Source organism: Notolepis coatsorum (genome assembly GCF_963971535.1).
Source record: "Notolepis coatsorum genome assembly, chromosome: 16".
In the NCBI taxonomy this organism is placed as follows: Eukaryota; Metazoa; Chordata; class Actinopteri; order Aulopiformes; family Paralepididae; genus Notolepis; species Notolepis coatsorum.
In genome coordinates this window covers 4,496,064-4,514,607 of record NC_140180.1, presented here as the reverse complement: position 1 = coordinate 4,514,607, position 18,544 = coordinate 4,496,064, and the positions used below count along the sequence as shown (strand labels likewise).

At 41.0% G+C, this 18,544-nt stretch overlaps 2 protein-coding genes across 2 annotated transcripts; both read right to left on the bottom strand.

Moving 5' to 3' along the window:
• Nucleotides 1-6,817: 6,817 nt before the first annotated feature.
• LOC311242332 (protocadherin alpha-3-like) lies at nt 6,818-9,193 on the bottom strand (the record flags this gene model as incomplete). Its single annotated transcript, XM_084331280.1, has 1 exon — nt 6,818-9,193. The coding sequence occupies one exon, from the start codon at nt 9,191-9,193 to the stop codon at nt 6,818-6,820; it is 2,376 nt and encodes a 791-aa protein (XP_084187406.1).
• Nucleotides 9,194-10,343: 1,150 nt separating this feature from the next.
• Nucleotides 10,344-17,795, bottom strand: LOC311242442 (protocadherin alpha-8-like; the record flags this gene model as incomplete). The annotated part of the gene is made up of 2 exons (XM_084331405.1): nt 10,344-10,451; nt 15,435-17,795. The coding sequence occupies 2 exons, from the start codon at nt 17,793-17,795 to the stop codon at nt 10,344-10,346; spliced, it is 2,469 nt and encodes an 822-aa protein (XP_084187531.1).
• Nucleotides 17,796-18,544: the final 749 nt, after the last annotated feature.

The following is an 18,544-nucleotide window of genomic DNA, read 5'->3' as shown; positions in this document are numbered from 1 at the left end:
TGCAATATGTAGCGCACGCAATTGGTTACAGCTCCGCTCCCGTTATCGTTAATTTCGTTTAAAAACCTTATTTGGACAATACCAAAAGAGATTAGACCACATCGTATGTATTGATAAGACCCTCTACTAACTATATCAAAAAGACAACATGGATAAGGATAAGAGAAAGGGTGGAAGGAAACAAGACACAGCAATTCTAACGGCGCCGATTGAAACACGCTCAAGGAAAATGACAGGCGACGCTGTGGCAGATCCGTTGGGGACAAGCCCCGACGCGGGGAATATAGAGGAGAATACACAGGGACCAAGGACAACTGGCCCCGAGATGGAGACAATAGATGACAACATAACAGGAACATCAGAAAAAAGTACCGTGAAGGAAAAAGCAGGCGATTTTGAGAAGATAATAGCAAAAACATCCATCGGATCCCTCACTGCTCCAATAACATCAACTGACACAAGCAGTTCAGTTGCACAGCCCGACTTCAACTCTCTGACTATCCTGATAAAAGAACAGATGGTCGCTTTCAAAGCACACGTAGAAGAACAGATGGTCGCTTCCAAAGCACACGTTGAACACATCGATACTAAATTCGAAGAGGTTATGAGAGCGGTCGCTTTGCAGTCCGTGCGAATCACGACAGTGGAGATTTCGGTGACAGAAAACACAAAAGCAGTCAAAGCGAACGAAGGTGGCTTGACAGAGATGGGAGAAGAGATGGAAAGAGCTAAAGAGGAATATCGGAGGGAAATAAAATTGCTTAAAAACGAAGCGATGGAGAGGCAACTAGAAACCCATCGTTACCACAGGCGGAATAACATCCGCATTGTGGGGCTTGATGAAGCAGTGAACTGCGAAGACATCAACTTTCCAAAAGAGTTATCAACGATTTTGGAAAACACCGATCCAAACAAAGTGCCAGAAGTGGAACAAGTTTACAGAATCGGTTCCCAGGGGCAAAGTATCAACGGGCCGAGAGTCATCATTGTCACTCTGCGGAAAACTACAACAAGGGATGACATCATCAAATATGCTCGCAACCAACGTGGGAAGCTGAAGTATGGTGATAAACCAATATTTATCTACGAAGATTTGAGCAGAGAGGCCATCATCCGACGTCAACCATACAAAGATGTGATGCAAAAGCTGTACAAAGCCGGCTACAAGCCAAGGCTAGCATATCCGGCGCTGTTATCATTCTTGGGCAATAACGGCCGCAGGTCAGGTCCATATACACCTTTTGAAGCTGAGGATTTCCTGAATCAAAATGTAGCAAATAACCCAAAGCATGACGAAAATGCCGGAATCAGTTAAGCCTCTCTCTAAATATATACCAGTGTTGGAATGACTTTATTGTGTTCATCAATGAGGTCATTCCACCAGTGTTGGAATGACATTGTTGTGTTCATCAAAGTAGCAAACGATATGCAAGTCGTCTATAACAAAGTGTACTGTGTATAATACGATTCATAATACATTATAATTTCAGTCTCTGGTCTCTGAGGGGACAAATAAATATCAATGCAAAAAGATCTATCTGGAATATTCTGGGTTTATCGCTCAAATGCCCTGGGTCTCTTAGATCATTCTGGAATGTAAAATAGTCTAGGCACTAGTATATTCTACAACCTTCTAGAATATAAGGCACCATGACAACGAAGCATACAACTCTAACAATAACATTCGGTGTGCATACACATAGCAGATAATAAATTAAATGAAGTGCAATCAGTCCTTAATAATACTTTAAAATTAACCACACATAAACGTATGAGCACAGCAAGGTTATTCTAACAATTTAAGTAATCACTCCATTAAAGGCACATTGAAGCGCTAAAAGGCGCTGCTTTTCTATCTTATCTAATCAGTTAAATCGGTTCTAGTGGCTTCTCCACGTTGATAATTATTTATCTCTTATTCCTTATCTATATCTTTCCATTGATTTTTATTTTATTTAATTTTTTCTTCTCATTACTCTATATTTTTTAAATATATTTTAACTTACATTGTTCTTTTCCAATGTTCTTCACATTAAGGTGTCAATATTACTCTATATTTTTTAAATATATTTTAACTTACATTATTCTTTTCCAATGTTCTTCACATTAAGGTGTCAATATTGCTCTACAATCTTTTCCTTTTTTTTCCCCCCACACGTTGGTGGAGGGTTCAAAGGAATATGTCGATAAAGGTTTATTCTCTTTTTTTTATTTTATTTTTTATTTTTATCTTTAGGTTATTTATCACAATACTTCATTACAGTAAGGGAAGGTGCAAGACCAAAAGCGACATTCTATTGCAATAGAATGGAAATGTTAGATCCTATGGCAATGAGCATAGGAAAATTAGGATTACAATGCTCAGTTTGGGCAATCCGGTGGACCATGGGAGAAAGTCAATCGCGGAGGATGTGTTCTTGGAACACAGGCATGTTCGACTTTCTGGGTGAGGGGAAAATAGGGGATTTTTATTTGTATATATATATGTTTTTAAGCTCAGCTCTCAACGGGACCTCATTAATTGGATGTGCATCTATTGTAGCTTCATACTCCAGAAACATTACCAAAAACTACACGAAAACATGCATAGACTATGGCTAGTTTGAATATAATGGTATGGAACACCGGTGGGATAAACAAACAACACAAGCGCAAAAGCGTGCTTACACTGATGAAAAAAGAACATGTGGACGTGGCTCTATTAAGCGAAACGCACATTTTAGAGGGAGACATAAATACGTTAGCGGATAACATATACCATAATATTAGTCACTCTTCTTTTGCTACGAGAACTAGAGGGGTAGCCATAGTCGTCAGACGCAAATTAAATATCGAATTGAAAGGGGTATGGTCGGATGCTGAGGGGCGCATAACTATAGCTAGGATTATACACAATAACAGGAAAATTGCATTGGCAGCGGTATATGCCCCGAATTTGTACGAAGTGGGTTTCTTCACTTCACTAACAGGAGAAATGTTAAACCATCCCGAGTACTCATATATAATAGGTGCGGATTTTAATGCCATTTGGAACCCAAGGATGGACAAAACTTACCTTTCCTTCTCCAGCGAACAAAAGAATTCATCTAAAGCATTAAAAGATTGGTCGAAATCAACAGGAGTAACTGATTTATGGCGTTCACTTAACCCCATGACCCGCAAGTACTCCTGTCGTTCGGCGAGACACAACACACTATCCAGAATTGATTACGTCTTTGCATACCCGAGAATATTTGATAAATATGAAGTGGAAATGACACCCAATGCGCTATCAGATCACTGCTACTTAATCCTGAAAGCAACATTTGGTACACTATCTACCCGGGCCCCAAGATGGCGTTTTAATTCGATGCTGCTTAACAACAAGGAATTCATTACACAAATTAAAGAAGCTCTCACAGTATTCCTACAAGATAATGCTAACTCGGTGCAAGATCCCAGAATATTATGGATGTCGGTAAAGAATATGATCAAGGATTTCTCGGATAGATTTACCTCCATATTGCGCAAAAATCAAAACACAAAACTGTCTGAAATGGAAACGCTTTACTTAACGCTTTTTAATTCTTTAAAATACAACAACTCTACTAGACTAGATAACCAAGTTAACATTCTAAAGACAGAGATCAAAGCAATGTACAGACAAAAATCGGAATTGCAAATACGCAGCACTAGACAACAGCAGTACTTCCAAGGTTCTAAACCTAGTCACCTATTAGCCATGCGACTAAGAATTAATGCAAAATTTGCAGATATAACTGCCATTAGGAAACAACAAGCTCTAGTAACAGAACCCAAAATAATAAACGATACATTCAAAGAATTCTACTCCGATTTATATAACTCAGAAACGACCTTTGATCAAGACAAATTAGACACATATCTTAATCAAATTACTCTCCCTAAACTTACGGATGAAGACGCTAAACAGTTAGAAGTACCGATCACATTAGAAGAACTCAAGAAGGCCATATCCGGAATGAAAAACGGCAAAGCTCCGGGAATTGACGGTATCCCATCAGAAATGTACATTTCTTGCTGGGACATATTTGGACCCTTATTACTAAATATGATCTTATACTCAGTCAAAGAGGGAAGCTTCATTGAACACCAAAATACCGCACTCATTTCAGTTCTTCACAAAAAAGACAAAGACCCCACTGAGTGCGGTAGTTACCGTCCTTTAAGCCTCCTCGGAACCGATGTCAAACTGTACTCTAAGATATTAGCCATCAGATTGCAAAAGCATATGACGTCTTTAGTTCATCCGGACCAAACAGGCTTCATAAAAGGTCGCCTGATCAATGATAACATAAGGCGAATACTGCACGTACTAGATACAGACAAAGAGGACATCACACCTAAGGCGATACTATCCCTGGATGCTATGAAAGCATTTGACAGGTTGGAATGGTCGTTTCTATGGGCAGTATTGGAAAGGATGGGGTTAGGAAAAGGTTTCATTGATATGATTAAAGTACTATACAAGGACCCATCGGCCAGGATTACAACAGGCACATTCATCTCCGATATCTTTCCGGTATCACGCTCAGCCAGACAAGGTTGCCCTCTTAGTCCCGGACTATTCGATCTATCATTAGAACCTTTAGCACAATTTATAAGACAATCCCAACACATAGAACCAATAGTAATCAAGGGCACACATCATAAAATTTGTTTATATGCGGACGACGTAATATTGTTCATGCAAAACCCCAACAACACATTGCCGCTTATACTCAAGTTGATAGAGAACTTTGGTGATTTATCGGGATTTAAAATAAATTGGCCTAAGTCGGCTTTTCTTCCTCTTAACACCAGTGCAAAAAAAGAGACAACCCTCCCAGGTGCGATACCCATGGTCAAACATTTCAGATGCTTGGGTGTGGAAATATTTCCCACCATAAGACAAACGGTGAAGCACAATTACACAAAAATACAGAACAAAATCAAGGACGACCTGGACAGGTGGGCAAAACTTAAAAACTCAGTACAGGCAAGGGTATCAATAGTTAAGATGGATGTATTACCAAGAATCAATTTCTTCAGCTCAATGCTTCCGTTACCTCCTCCAGAGGGCTACTGGAAAAGATTACAAACCTCCACATACAAATTTATTTGGAATAACAAACCACCTCGCATAAAAAGATCCACCGCACAGAGAAATAAAGCAGACGGTGGCATGGCAGTCCCAGATTTTTTACAATATTTTAATGCCTTCACATTAAGACCATTGAAGAAGATATGGTTTGACCCCGAGGCTTTGGTATCTTGGAGAAAATTAGAAGAAAACATAGTAGCCCCACAGAGATTGAAAGACATAGCATACACTAAACTTTCAATCAAGCATTGTGAGCGAGAATTTGGCCCAATAATAACCCATGCAATCAGGACATGGCGGGAAACACAAAGGAAATTTCCTAACCCTCAAGTATGGCATAATCACACTCCCATATTCAATAACAATGCTCTCTTAATGGGAAAACGACCTATAAGATTCCCTATATGGGAAGAAAGAGGCATACACTCATTAGGGGATATTTTTAATAACAAGGGCCTCTGTAGTTATGTCGAAATATGCATAAAGTTTAACCTCACCGAGTCCACATGGCTTTTTTACATACAGTTACGACTTTGTATGAGATCTCACGGTGTTCCATTACACATACCAATTGAACACCACAGATACCACAAATGTTTCTATGAAAGAGATACATTGGGAGGTTTTGTATCAGGTTTTTATTATCAATTACTAACGTCCTCGTATGAAACCCTTCAACTAGACAATGTCTGGAGGAGGGATATACCAGACCTGGAAAATGACTTTGATTGGCAAGGAGCCTGGGCAAATGTCCGACTTACATCAAGGAACCCGGATCATCAACAAATCAATCTGAACTATATTCACAGGACATACTTGACTCCTATAAGGCTGTGCAAAATGGGGCTTATACAAGACTCCAAATGCTCCCAATGTACAAATGGGGACGAAGGAACATTTATGCACATGTATTGGGACTGCCCACCAGTTAAGGCATTCTGGAAAGATGTGTCCCAACAATTATCAATACTCGTATTTTGGAATATACCTGTACACCCTGCGGTATTGCTATTGAATGATGTTTTTGAGTTTGCAGTGAATCCACAACTAAAAAGATTGGTTTTATCGGGTATCACAGTAGCTAAAAAACTGATCGCATCACGTTGGTTTCAACCGGAAAAAATGTGCCGGAAAGTGTGGTTTCTTACATATCTCGATGTGATATATCAAGAAATATCTACAGCAAGAATTCTGGGGCTCAATGAATCCAAAATGTCAATGTGGTTAGAAGTGGTGGAGAGAATAAAAGCTAGCCTATAATGGTGGTGTCTGGTTAGGAGTGAGGGATAATGGAGGTACTATCCAAGAGGGGGTCCGGGAGGGGGGGGGTTTGAGCTGGAGCATATGTGTGTAGGGTTTTAGAAAATAGGTATTAGGGGTATATTATATACTAACATTTATATAATTGTAACTTCGCTGGATATACACTGTATACGGTTAAAATGTTATTATTGACTATTTTTGTTTTATCCTGTTTCTGTACTTGCATATATTTTAACCACCTTTACTGAAAGTTTCATTATACATTGTGTGTTGAGTACTGACTTTTAATAAGTTTTGTTTTGCAATAATAAAAAAAAAAAAAAAAAAAAAAAAAACTGTTGCTCAGACATTATACTAACATGTTACTGACAGAAGCTCTGCCTTGTTACAGTGAGATCAAGGAGGTAACAGGTTATAAATAAAAACAATAAAAGAAGGAAACAAGGACTGATGTTAAAGGCCTCTTACCTCTCCAGACGCCCGCCTCCTGTCAGGGACCACTAGAGTATTTCCATTGCTGCCCGGGACTATAGTAGAACCTATACTCATTCTGGGTCCAACTAACATGTAGCGTTTGTCTCCAGATCTGTACTGGATGCTGTGGCACAGTGTCCCGTCGTAATTCACGTCTTGTAAATACTTGGAGGAACAGTCTGTGGTTTTGGAGCACTGCATTACAATCAACACGATGATACTGATGAGAAAAAGTGTTGAAACTGAGCCCAAAGTTATCATCAGATAAAATGTCACATTGTTCTCCTCCTCGTCTTTTGCTGCACTTTTAACATCAGAAGCTGCAAACGCCTCTTTGGGCTCCACAGCGTTGACCATCACAGTAGCTGTTGCTGACAGTGAAACGTTGCCATTGTCTTTGACCAGTATGACCAGTTTCTGCTCAGCCTCGTCTGTCTCTGTGAAGGAGCGAAGTGTTCTTATCTGTCCTGTATAGCGGTCCAAACCAAAGAGACTGTGGTCACTAACTTCCTGCAGTGAGAATAATAACCAGCCGTTATATCCTATATCAGCGTCATAGGCTCTCACTTTAGCCACCAAATGGCCTGCGTTCACATTGCGGGGAATCTCCTCCACACCTTCAGCAGAACCGTTAGTGTTGACTGGATACAAGATGACTGGAGCGTTGTCGTTCTGATCCAGAATGAACACGTTCACTGTGACGTTGCTGCTTAGTGGTGGAGTTCCAGAGTCTGTGGCAACAACTTGGAATTGGAACTTTTTCAAAGTTTCAAAGTCAAAACTTTTTAGCGCCAATATGTCACCGTTTTCAGAGTTAATGTTAAGAAAAGAAGCTAGTTTGTTATCTTCACCTCCATCTCTCAGAATATGATATGATATCAGAGCATTATCACCCTCGTCACGATCAGAGGCCCTCACTGAAAACACAGAGGCTCCTGGTGAGTTATTCTCAGTCACATAGAAAGTATAGGGACTCAGTGAAAACTCTGGTCTGTTATCATTCACATCTGATACAACAACAGTTATTGTCTTTTCAGATGACAGTGCTAGCTGACCTGCGTCTTTAGCAACTATTGTCACATTATATTGAGTCACCTGTTCTCTGTCTAACGGAGACTTGGTGACCACAGCGTACATGTTATCTTGTAACGATGGGGATAATGTAAATGGAACATCTTCTTTGATCATGCAGATCACTTTCCCGTTGAGGCCTGAGTCTAGATCGTTGACACTGATCAAGGCCACAGTGGTTCCAGTTCTTGAGTCCTCGGGGACGGAGTTGGAAAATGACGTCACTTCTATCTCAGGTACATTATCATTCACATCCACTACAGTTATCTTTACACTTTTGTCAGTTGTTAAAGGAACCTGTCCTTTGTCAGATGCCTGTATATCAATTTCATAACTCTTACCTTTTTCGAAATCGATCAGACCTATAACTTTGATTTCTCCCGTGATTGGATCGACACTAAATAGATCCATCAATTTCAAATCTACATGCTCTCCAAATGAATATCGTATCTCACTGTTTCCACCCTCATCTAAGTCAGTCGCATTTACCTGAATCACTAAAGTGCCAGCGGGCACGTTTTCCCTTACAGTGGCAGAATATACCTCTTTAGTGAAAACGGGAGAGTTGTCATTAACATCGATAATGTCGATTACTATCTCTATAGTGCCAGACTTCGCTGGCCTTCCTCCGTCGATGGCGGTGAGGAGAAGCCTGTGTTGTCTGGTGGCTTCTCTATCCAACTGTTTCATTAGAACCAGAAATGGCACCTTGCGGTCCTCTCCTCTATCTTTAACGTCAACCCGGAAATTATCGTTTTGGCTTAGTTTATACTGCTGCACGGAGAACTGACCACCGTCTGGGTCGCGCGCAGCTTGGAGCGGAAATCGTGCTCCCGGTAATGCGGACTCTGAGATATCAAGCCTATTCTCTTTCTCTGGGAAACTGGGAGAGTGGTCGTTCACGTCGAGCACCTCCACCGCCACATAGTGGATCTCCAGTGGGTTCTCTAGAACCGTTTTCAGGTTGATCGAACACGTACTGCTCCGTTCGCAAACCTCCTCTCTGTCTATCTTCCTATTGACGTATAATATACCGTCGTTTTGATTCACCCGAAAGAGGGGCTCAGTCGCGCCAGCCACGATACGATACCCCCTCTCTTTCAGCGTGCTCTTATCTAGTCCCAGGTCCTTGGCGATATTCCCAACGACAGTTCCCTCTACAACCTCCTCGGGTACAGTGTATCTTATCTGCGCTGAAGCTCCGGTCCACAAGAGATCCAACACAACCACGACGGCGACCCACGCTCGACGCTCCCTCCAGGGCTCCTGTCCTCTTTGTTCCATGACGTGGAAGTGATACAGAATATTCCACCAACACTATAACTGAATCATAAAGGATACGTTGCTCATTGTATCCAAGAGCGTAACAAAAGGTGAGCCATGTCCAGAGGTATGCCAGAAATCAAAAATGGAGATATGATAGGTTGTATCCCAGATATGATAGGCTATGCCAAACGCACGCTCCAAATGACTGTTCCTCTGCCGAAACATCAAACTGGTGGAAAAGGGGGCGGCCATGAAAGAAGGTGATGACGGAAGGCTATTGGACAGAGCATAGTTTCTAAAAAGATAGCATGCAGTGACACCATGTGATTCAACAGCACATTACACTTTTTGGGTGAGAAGAATACCATTATAAAAAGCTTTGAAGCTTTGAAACAATCCATGCTCAGGTTTGAACATGTGTACTATTGTACTGTATAGCTGACTGTCTAACAAGTTGCTTTAAATCACTGCTATGGTTTGCCCATCATACAGCATCCCTGAAGGAAAGCAAAGCCAGTTAGAAGGCCAATCAAGTTTCAGCACCATGGACAGCAACTTGAATGACAACATGTACACATGATGATAATTCATACATGGGTTGGCGCCCTCTCAGGTGAAAACAAATATTCAATCTAAATAAATACATTGCCTGATGTGATATAAACGTGACATTAACCCTAACCTTTCTTGTAAAAGTAGATTATAAACATGTGGTTGACCAAAGGAAAAGCAGACCAGCAAGAACAACAGTGCAAGATTGGTGAGATACAATTAAGCATACGCTACAAAATATAATAAATGTATGCATGTTATTATCAGGTACAATGCCAACCATCCTCCCCTTTTGATATATCATATACAGCTGCCATACAAATAGAAAGGGTAAAAAAAAACACTATTGTAGATTAACTGCTTTCATTAACACAAAGACGCTGCCAATGAGGGTCCTGGTGGAAAATAACATTTCACCACCACGGACAGCGACAAACTGCATTGACTCTGCATTACCACAGTGTGGCAACTGTTTACTGAAAGAAGCCAATCACACTGTTGATCAGACATTATACTAACATGTTACTGACAGAAGCTCTGCTTGTTACAGTGGGTGAGATCAAGGAGGTAACAGGTTATAAATAAAAACAATGAAAGAAGGAAACGAGGACTGATGTTAAAGGCCTCTTACCTCTCCAGACGCTCGCCTCCTGTCAGGGACCACTAGAGTATTTCCATTGCTGCCCGGGACTATAGTAGAACCTATACTCATTCTGGGTCCAACTAACATGTAGCGTTTGTCTCCAGATCTGTACTGGATGCTGTGGCACAGTGTCCCGTCGTAATTCACGTCTTGTAAATACTTGGAGGAACAGTCTGTGGTTTTGGAGCACTGCATTACAATCAACACGATGATACTGATGAGAAAAAGTGTTGAAACTGAGCCCAAAGTTATCATCAGATAAAATGTCACATTGTTCTCCTCCTCGTCTTTTGCTGCACTTTTAACATCAGAAGCTGCAAAAGCCTCTTTGGGCTCCACAGCGTTGACCATCACAGTAGCTGTTGCTGACAGTGAAACGTTGCCATTGTCTTTGACCAGTATGACCAGTTTCTGCTCAGCCTCGTCTGTCTCTGTGAAGGAGCGCAGTGTTCTTATCTGTCCTGTATAGCGGTCCAAACCAAAGAGACTGTGGTCACTAACTTCCTGCAGTGAGAATAATAACCAGCCGTTATATCCTATATCAGCGTCATAGGCTCTCACTTTAGCCACCAAATGGCCCGCGTTCACATTGCGGGGAATCTCCTCCACACCTTCAGCAGAACCGTTAGTGTTGACTGGATACAAGATGACTGGAGCGTTGTCGTTCTGATCCAGAATGAACACGTTCACTGTGACGTTGCTGCTTAGTGGCGGAGTTCCAGAGTCTGTGGCAACAACTTGGAATTGGAACTTTTTCAAAGTCTCAAAGTCAAAACCTTTTAGCGGCAATATGTCGCCATTTTCTGAGTTTATATTTAAAAACGAGGTTATTTTATTATCTTCACCTCCATCTCTCAGAATATGATATGATATCAGAGCATTATCACCCTCGTCACGATCAGAGGCCCTCACTGAAAACACAGAGGCTCCTGGTGTGTTATTCTCAGTCACATAGAAAGTATAGGGACTCAGTGAAAACTCTGGTCTGTTATCATTCACATCTGATACAACAACAGTTATTGTCTTTTCAGATGACAAGGCTGGCTGACCTGCGTCTTTAGCAACTATTGTTATAACATACATGGACTGTATTTCTCTATCCAGTGTTGACTTGGTTACTAAAGAATACATGTTGTCTTGTAAAGATGGTGTCAAAGTGAAAAGAACGTCCTCACCAGTGTTGGGACTAACGCGTTACAAAGTAACGCGTTACAGAAACGAAGTTACTTTTTGCCGCAACTAGTACTCTAACGCATTACTTTTGAAATTCAGTAACGCTACTTACGTTACTGAATGGTTTGTTAGTTCGTTACTGCGTTCTTTTTATGTAGATTCATAGCGAGCGTCCTTATTTCGCCTGCGTTTGTTTTGTTTACTGTAGACTGAAAGGCGCTATATAAAACGAAGTATTATTATTATTATTATTTCTTTCCGTAGCCTCATTCTGGTTTCGCACTTCTGATTGGCCACTGACGTTCTGAAAGAAATAGGCGCTCTCTACAGTAAACAACAAGAGGACGCTCGCTATGAATCTACATAATAAGAACGCAGTAATAATAACGAACTAACAAACCATTTAGCAACTACTTGGAGAGATAATTAATATACAACATGGAAACGAGATAAAGAACATGTTTGAAGGGCTGCTGGAGTCAACTGGACTAACGTTACATCTCGACCACCGCAGACTGGTGACGGTGAGTGCAATGTGTTCACTGAAACTCAAGATCAACGGATTTTGACGAAATCTGCCAGGGAATCTCATAATACTAATCAAACAATATAAATATAGTCCTTTCATGCACAATTGATATCCTAACTATTCTAACGTTGCAATGCTTTGATAACAACGCTGCAAGATGGTTATGAATGAATTAATGAATGGATGAATGAATGAATGAATGAATGAAAACTTTATTTAACAGATTGCAGAATGGGTACAATACAGTACGGCTCAATACATACAATTGTTAAGGGGATGCAGACCTGAGAAAGACGTTTGTCTTGTTTCCATCAGGGTCCCCCATTTTCAATTCATATAGACATTTATGACATACACAACATACATGACATTTATGGCATAGGGACATATAGGTATTTAGTACTGATACATTTGTGACATAAGCGGTATTCAAATATACAGTACTGTTACCCCTAGATCCTGACAGAGTATATACATATGATGGGGAGGGGACTGTACATTAGGAGGGGGTGGGTGGGTGGGAGAGAAATATACATACAGCGGGGAGGGAATATATAATGAAACGCTCTAGACCACATTGCTTAGCAGAGTTCGGTGATGTGAATGGAAACTGTCAAGTTGATCAACCGATTTTGAGTATATGGGGCATGGGACTTGAGCAATTTATTTTTTTAATTTTTTTTTAAATAACTAAATAGTTACTTTTCACAGTAACTCATTACTTTTGGGTGTAAGTAACTAGTACAGTAACGAAGTTACTTTGAAATGAAGTAACTAGTAAAGTAACTGAGTTACTATTTTTCAGTAACTAGCACAACACTGGTCCTCACTAATAGAACAAATTACTTTTCCATTGAGACCAGAGTCCAGGTCGTTGACACTAATATGAGCCACTGTGGTTCCAGGTCTGGAATCCTCAGGGATGGCGCTGGAAAATGATGTCACCTCAATTTCAGGTGCATTGTCATTTAAATCTACTATCTTTATATTTACGCTTTTTTCTGTAGTGAGTGGCACTAAGCCTTTATCAGAGGCTTGTATTTCGATTTCATATTTGTCTTTGATCTCATAATCAATAAGGCCTTTGACAACAATTTCACCGGTTACTGGGTTGATATCAAACAGTTTGAATAATCTATCATTCACACTCCTCCCAAAGGAGAAAACGACCTCTCCGTTTGGACCATCATCCAAATCAGTTGCATTTACCTGTATCACTTTCGTGCCTATGTTTGAATTTTCATTTAGCAGCACCGAATAAACATCTTTTGAGAAAACAGGTGCATTATCGTTTACATCCAACACATCCACAAGAATTTTCATATTTCCTGATCGTGGGGGTTTGCCCCCATCAACTGCAGTAAGCACTAACGTGTGTCTCCCGCTAGACTCCCTGTCTAAAGCCTTTTGTAAAACTAATATTGGAATTTTCCCATCTTCCCCCTTATCTTTCACCTCTAAACGGAAATGTTCATTTTGACTGAGCTTATATTGCTGGATGGAAAATATACCACCATCAAAATCTCGTGCCGCTTTGAACTGAAATCGCGTCCCTGGCAACGTGGATTCAGAGATTTCCAATCGCTTTTCTTTCTCTGGGAAACTAGGAGAGTGGTCGTTTATATCCAGCACCTCCACTGTGACATAGTGGATCTCCAGTGGGTTCTCTAGAACCGTTTTCAGGTTGATCAAACATGCGCTGCTCCCTTCGCAAACCTCCTCTCGATCCACCTTTTTACTGACGTACAAGACTCCATCATTCTGATTCACATGGAAAGGAGAATCCGTGGAACCCGACACGATTCGAAATCCTCTCCCCTTTAAGCCACTCAGATCGAGTCCCAAGTCCTTAGCTACATTCCCAACGACGGTTCCTTCTTTTACTTCCTCGGAGATGGAATATCGTATCTGAGCCAAAGCTCCATCCCACAAAAGCAACAAAGCAACCATGAACACGACCCACTGCCGTCGTTCTCTCCGCGCCTCGCGCACTCTTTGTTCCATGACGAGCCAGACAACGAAAACGGTAGAAATCCACAGGAACTACAACATAATTATGAAGTGCACATGATCCATCATAGTTAAATAAGCAGATGTTCCCTCGCCTTTCCAAAAATGCAGTAATGTAAGACAGGTAGGCTATGATACAGACGTAAGCACGCGCTCGCAAATGATTTTGCCAATGCAGAAGTAGCTAAACCATAAAGGGGTGGACCCACGTGTAGCCAATGACAAACAGCTCTGCCAGGATCTTTATATTAAGATTACACTGACACCATGTGATACAGAATGAGATTGCAGTATATTCCAAGAGCCTATTCCAAAGACAAATGCCTGCAGATACAAAGGAATTCAACCCCAACTAAATCTTCTGTACATAGAAAATATAGTAGGAAAACACATTGTTGAAACCTGTAGAACATGCTCCAAAATGTTGTACAATTTATGTTCCACAATTTGCATTATGTAAAGTAAAGATAGGATCATCCATATTCTAAATCTACTGCATCAATTTAAGTGCGTTGAAACAACAGGTTTCAGCACCATGGACAGCGCAGCAGACACTTCAAACTAGAGGCGTCATGTGACTGATCTATGGGACGGAGCTCTCTCACATGTAATCAAAATATTCCAAAGAAAAATTACTCACCAGTCATAATATGCTTACACTGTTTGCTCTTATCTATTGTATGGTATTTTTCGTACACCTCAAATGCCTTAAGGGCGTTTGGGAATATAGAGGCTAGACATGACTGGTGTGATACTAGAAAAATGGAAACAATATGAGCACAACTCATTACAATTATTTTTGCTAACCACTTTTCCGTGAGTCAACTTAAACACTGGCTCATCTTACCCCACTCTCCCCTAAGCCTCACAATGTGTCATGAGGGGTTGTAATAGGGTACGAGATTGGTGAGATACAATTAAGCAAAACAAAGTTGACCTCTTTAGACATACGCTACAAATTATACTAAAATGTATGCATATTATTATCAGGTACAATGCCAACCTTCCTCCCATTTTAATATACCATATACAGTTGCCATACAAATGGAAAAAAGGAAAAAACACTATTGTAGATTAACTGCATACATTTTTAACACAAAAACGCTGGCAATGAGGGTCCTGGTGGATAAAAACATAGCACCACGGACAGCAACAAACTGCATGGCATTGCCATGCCACAGTGTGGACACTGTTTACTGAAAGAAGCCAAACAAACTGTTACTCAGACATTATACTAACATGTTACTGACAGAAGCTCTGCCTTGTTACAGTCTGTGAGATCAAGGAGGTTACAGGTTATAAATAAAAACAATGAAAGAAGGAAACAAGGACTGATGTTAAAGGCCTCTTACCTCTCCAGACGCCCGCCTCCTGTCAGGGACCACTAGAGTATTTCCATTGCTGCCCGGGACTATAGTAGAACCTATACTCATTCTGGGTCCAACTAACATGTAGCGTTTGTCTCCAGATCTGTACTGGATGCTGTGGCACAGTGTCCCGTCGTAATTCACGTCTTGTAAATACTTGGAGGAACAGTCTGTGGTTTTGGAGCACTGCATTACAATCAACACGATGATACTGATGAGAAAAAGTGTTGAAACTGAGCCCAAAGTTATCATCAGATAAAATGTCACATTGTTCTCCTCCTCGTCTTTTGCTGCACTTTTAACATCAGAAGCTGCAAACGCCTCTTTGGGCTCCACAGCGTTGACCATCACAGTAGCTGTTGCTGACAGTGAAACGTTGCCATTGTCTTTGACCAGTATGACCAGTTTCTGCTCAGCCTGGTCTGTCTCTGTGAAGGAGCGAAGTGTTCTTATCTGTCCTGTATAGCGGTCCAAACCAAAGAGACTGTGGTCACTAACTTCCTGCAGTGAGAACAATAACCAGCCGTTATATCCTATATCAGCGTCATAGGCTCTCACTTTAGCCACCAAATGGCCTGCGTTCACATTGCGGGGAATCTCCTCCACACCTTCAGCAGAACCGTTAGTGTTGACTGGATACAAGATGACTGGAGCGTTGTCGTTCTGATCCAGAATGAACACGTTCACTGTGACGTTGCTGCTTAGTGGTGGAGTTCCAGAGTCTGTGGCAACAACTTGGAATTGGAACTTTTTCAAAGTTTCAAAGTCAAAACTTTTCAGCGCCAAAATGTCCCCGTTTTCAGAGTTAACATTAAGAAAAGAGGCTAGTTTGTTATCTTCACCTCCATCTCTCAGGATATGATATGATATCAGAGCATTATCACCCTCGTCACGATCAGAGGCCCTCACTGAAAACACAGAGGCTCCTGGTGTGTTATTCTCAGTCACATAGAAAGTATAGGGACTCAGTGAAAACTCTGGTATGTTATCATTCACATCTGATACAACAACAGTTATAGTCTTTTCAGATGACAGTGCTGGCTGACCTGCGTCCTTGGCATATATTGTTATAACATACATGGATTGTTTCTCTCTATCCAGCGCTGACTTAGTTACTAAAGAATACATGTTGTCTTGTAAAGAAGGTGTCAAAGTGAAAGGACCTTCTTCACTAATAGAACAAATTACTTTTCCATTGAGACCAGAGTCCAGGTCATTGACACTAATATGAGCCACTGTGGTTCCAGGTCTGGAATCTTCGGGGATGGCGCTGGAAAATGACGTCACCTCAATTTCAGGTGCGTTGTCATTTACATCAACTATTTTTATGTTTACGCTTTTTTCGGTAACAAGGGGTGCTGTGCCTTTGTCAGAGGCTTGGATTTCAATTTCATATTTGTCTTTGTCCTCATAATCTATTTGACCCTTCACAACAATTTCACCGGTTACTGGGTTGATATCAAACAGTTTGAATAATCTATCACTCACGCTGTTCCCAAATGAGAAAACCACTTCTCCATTTGAACCGTCATCCAAATCAGTTGCATTTACCTGTATCACTTTCGTGCCTATGTTTGAATTTTCATTTAGCAGCACCGAATAAACATCTTTTGAGAAAACAGGTGTGTTATCGTTTACATCCAACACATCCACAATCATTTTCATATTTCCTGATCGTGGGGGTTTGCCCCCATCAACTGCAGTAAGCACTAACGTGTGTCTCCCGCTAGACTCTCTGTCTAAAGCCTTTTGTAAAACTAATATTGGAATTTTCCCATCTTCCCCCTTATCTTTCACCTCTAAACGGAAATGTTCATTTTGACTGAGCTTATATTGCTGAACGGAAAATATACCACCATCAAAATCTCGTGCCGGTTTCAGTTGAAATCTCGCCCCTGGCAACGTGGATTCAGAGATTTCCAATCGTTTTTCTTTCTCGGGGAAACTAGGAGAGTGGTCGTTTATATCCAGCACCTCCACTGTGACATAGTGGATCTCCAGTGGGTTCTCTAGAACCATTTTCAGGTTGATCAAACACGTACTGCTCCTCTCGCAAACCTCCTCTCGATCCACCTTTTTACTGACGTACAAGACTCCATCATTCTGATTCACATGGAATGGAGAATCCGTGGAACCCGACACGATTCGAAATCCTCTCCCCTTTAAGCCACTCAGATCGAGTCCCAAGTCCTTAGCTACATTCCCAACGACGGTTCCTTCTTTTACTTCCTCGAAGATGGAATATCGTATCTGAGCCAGAGCTCCATCCCACAAAAGCAACAAAGCAACCATGAACACGACCCACTGCCGTCGTTCTCTCCGCGCCTCGCGCACTCTTTGTTCCATGACGAGCCAGACAACGAAAACGGTAGAAATCCACAGGAACTACAACATAATTATGAAGTGCACATGATCCATCATAATAAAATAACTAGATGTTCCCTCGCCTTTCCAAAAATGCAGTAATGTAAGACAGGTAGGCTATGATACAGACGTAAGCGCGCGGCTCGCAAATGATTTTGCCAATGCAGAAGTAGCTAAACCATAAAGGGGTGGACCCACGTGTAGCCAATGACAAACAGCTCTGCCAGGATCTTTATATTAAGATTACACTGACACCATGTGATACAGAATGAGATTGCAGTATATTCCAAGAGCCTATTCCAAAGACAAATGCCTGCAGATACAAAGGAATTCAACCACCAACTAAATCTTCTGTACATAGAAAATATAGTAGGAAAACACATTGTTGAAACCTGTAGAACATGCTCCAAAATGTTGTACAATTTATGTTGCACAATTTGCATTATGTAAAGTAAATATAGGATCATCCATATTCTAAATCTACTGCATCAATTTAAGTGAGTTGAAACAACAGGTTTCAGCACCATGGACAGCGCAGCAGACACTTCAAACTAGAGGCGTCATGTGACTGATCTATGGGACAGAGCTCTCTCACATGTAATCAAAATATTCCAAAGAAAAATTACTCACCAGTCATAATATGCTTACACGGGTTGCTCTTATCTATTGTATGGTATTTTTCATACACCTCAAATGCCTTAAGGGCGTTTGGGAATATAGAGGCTAGACAT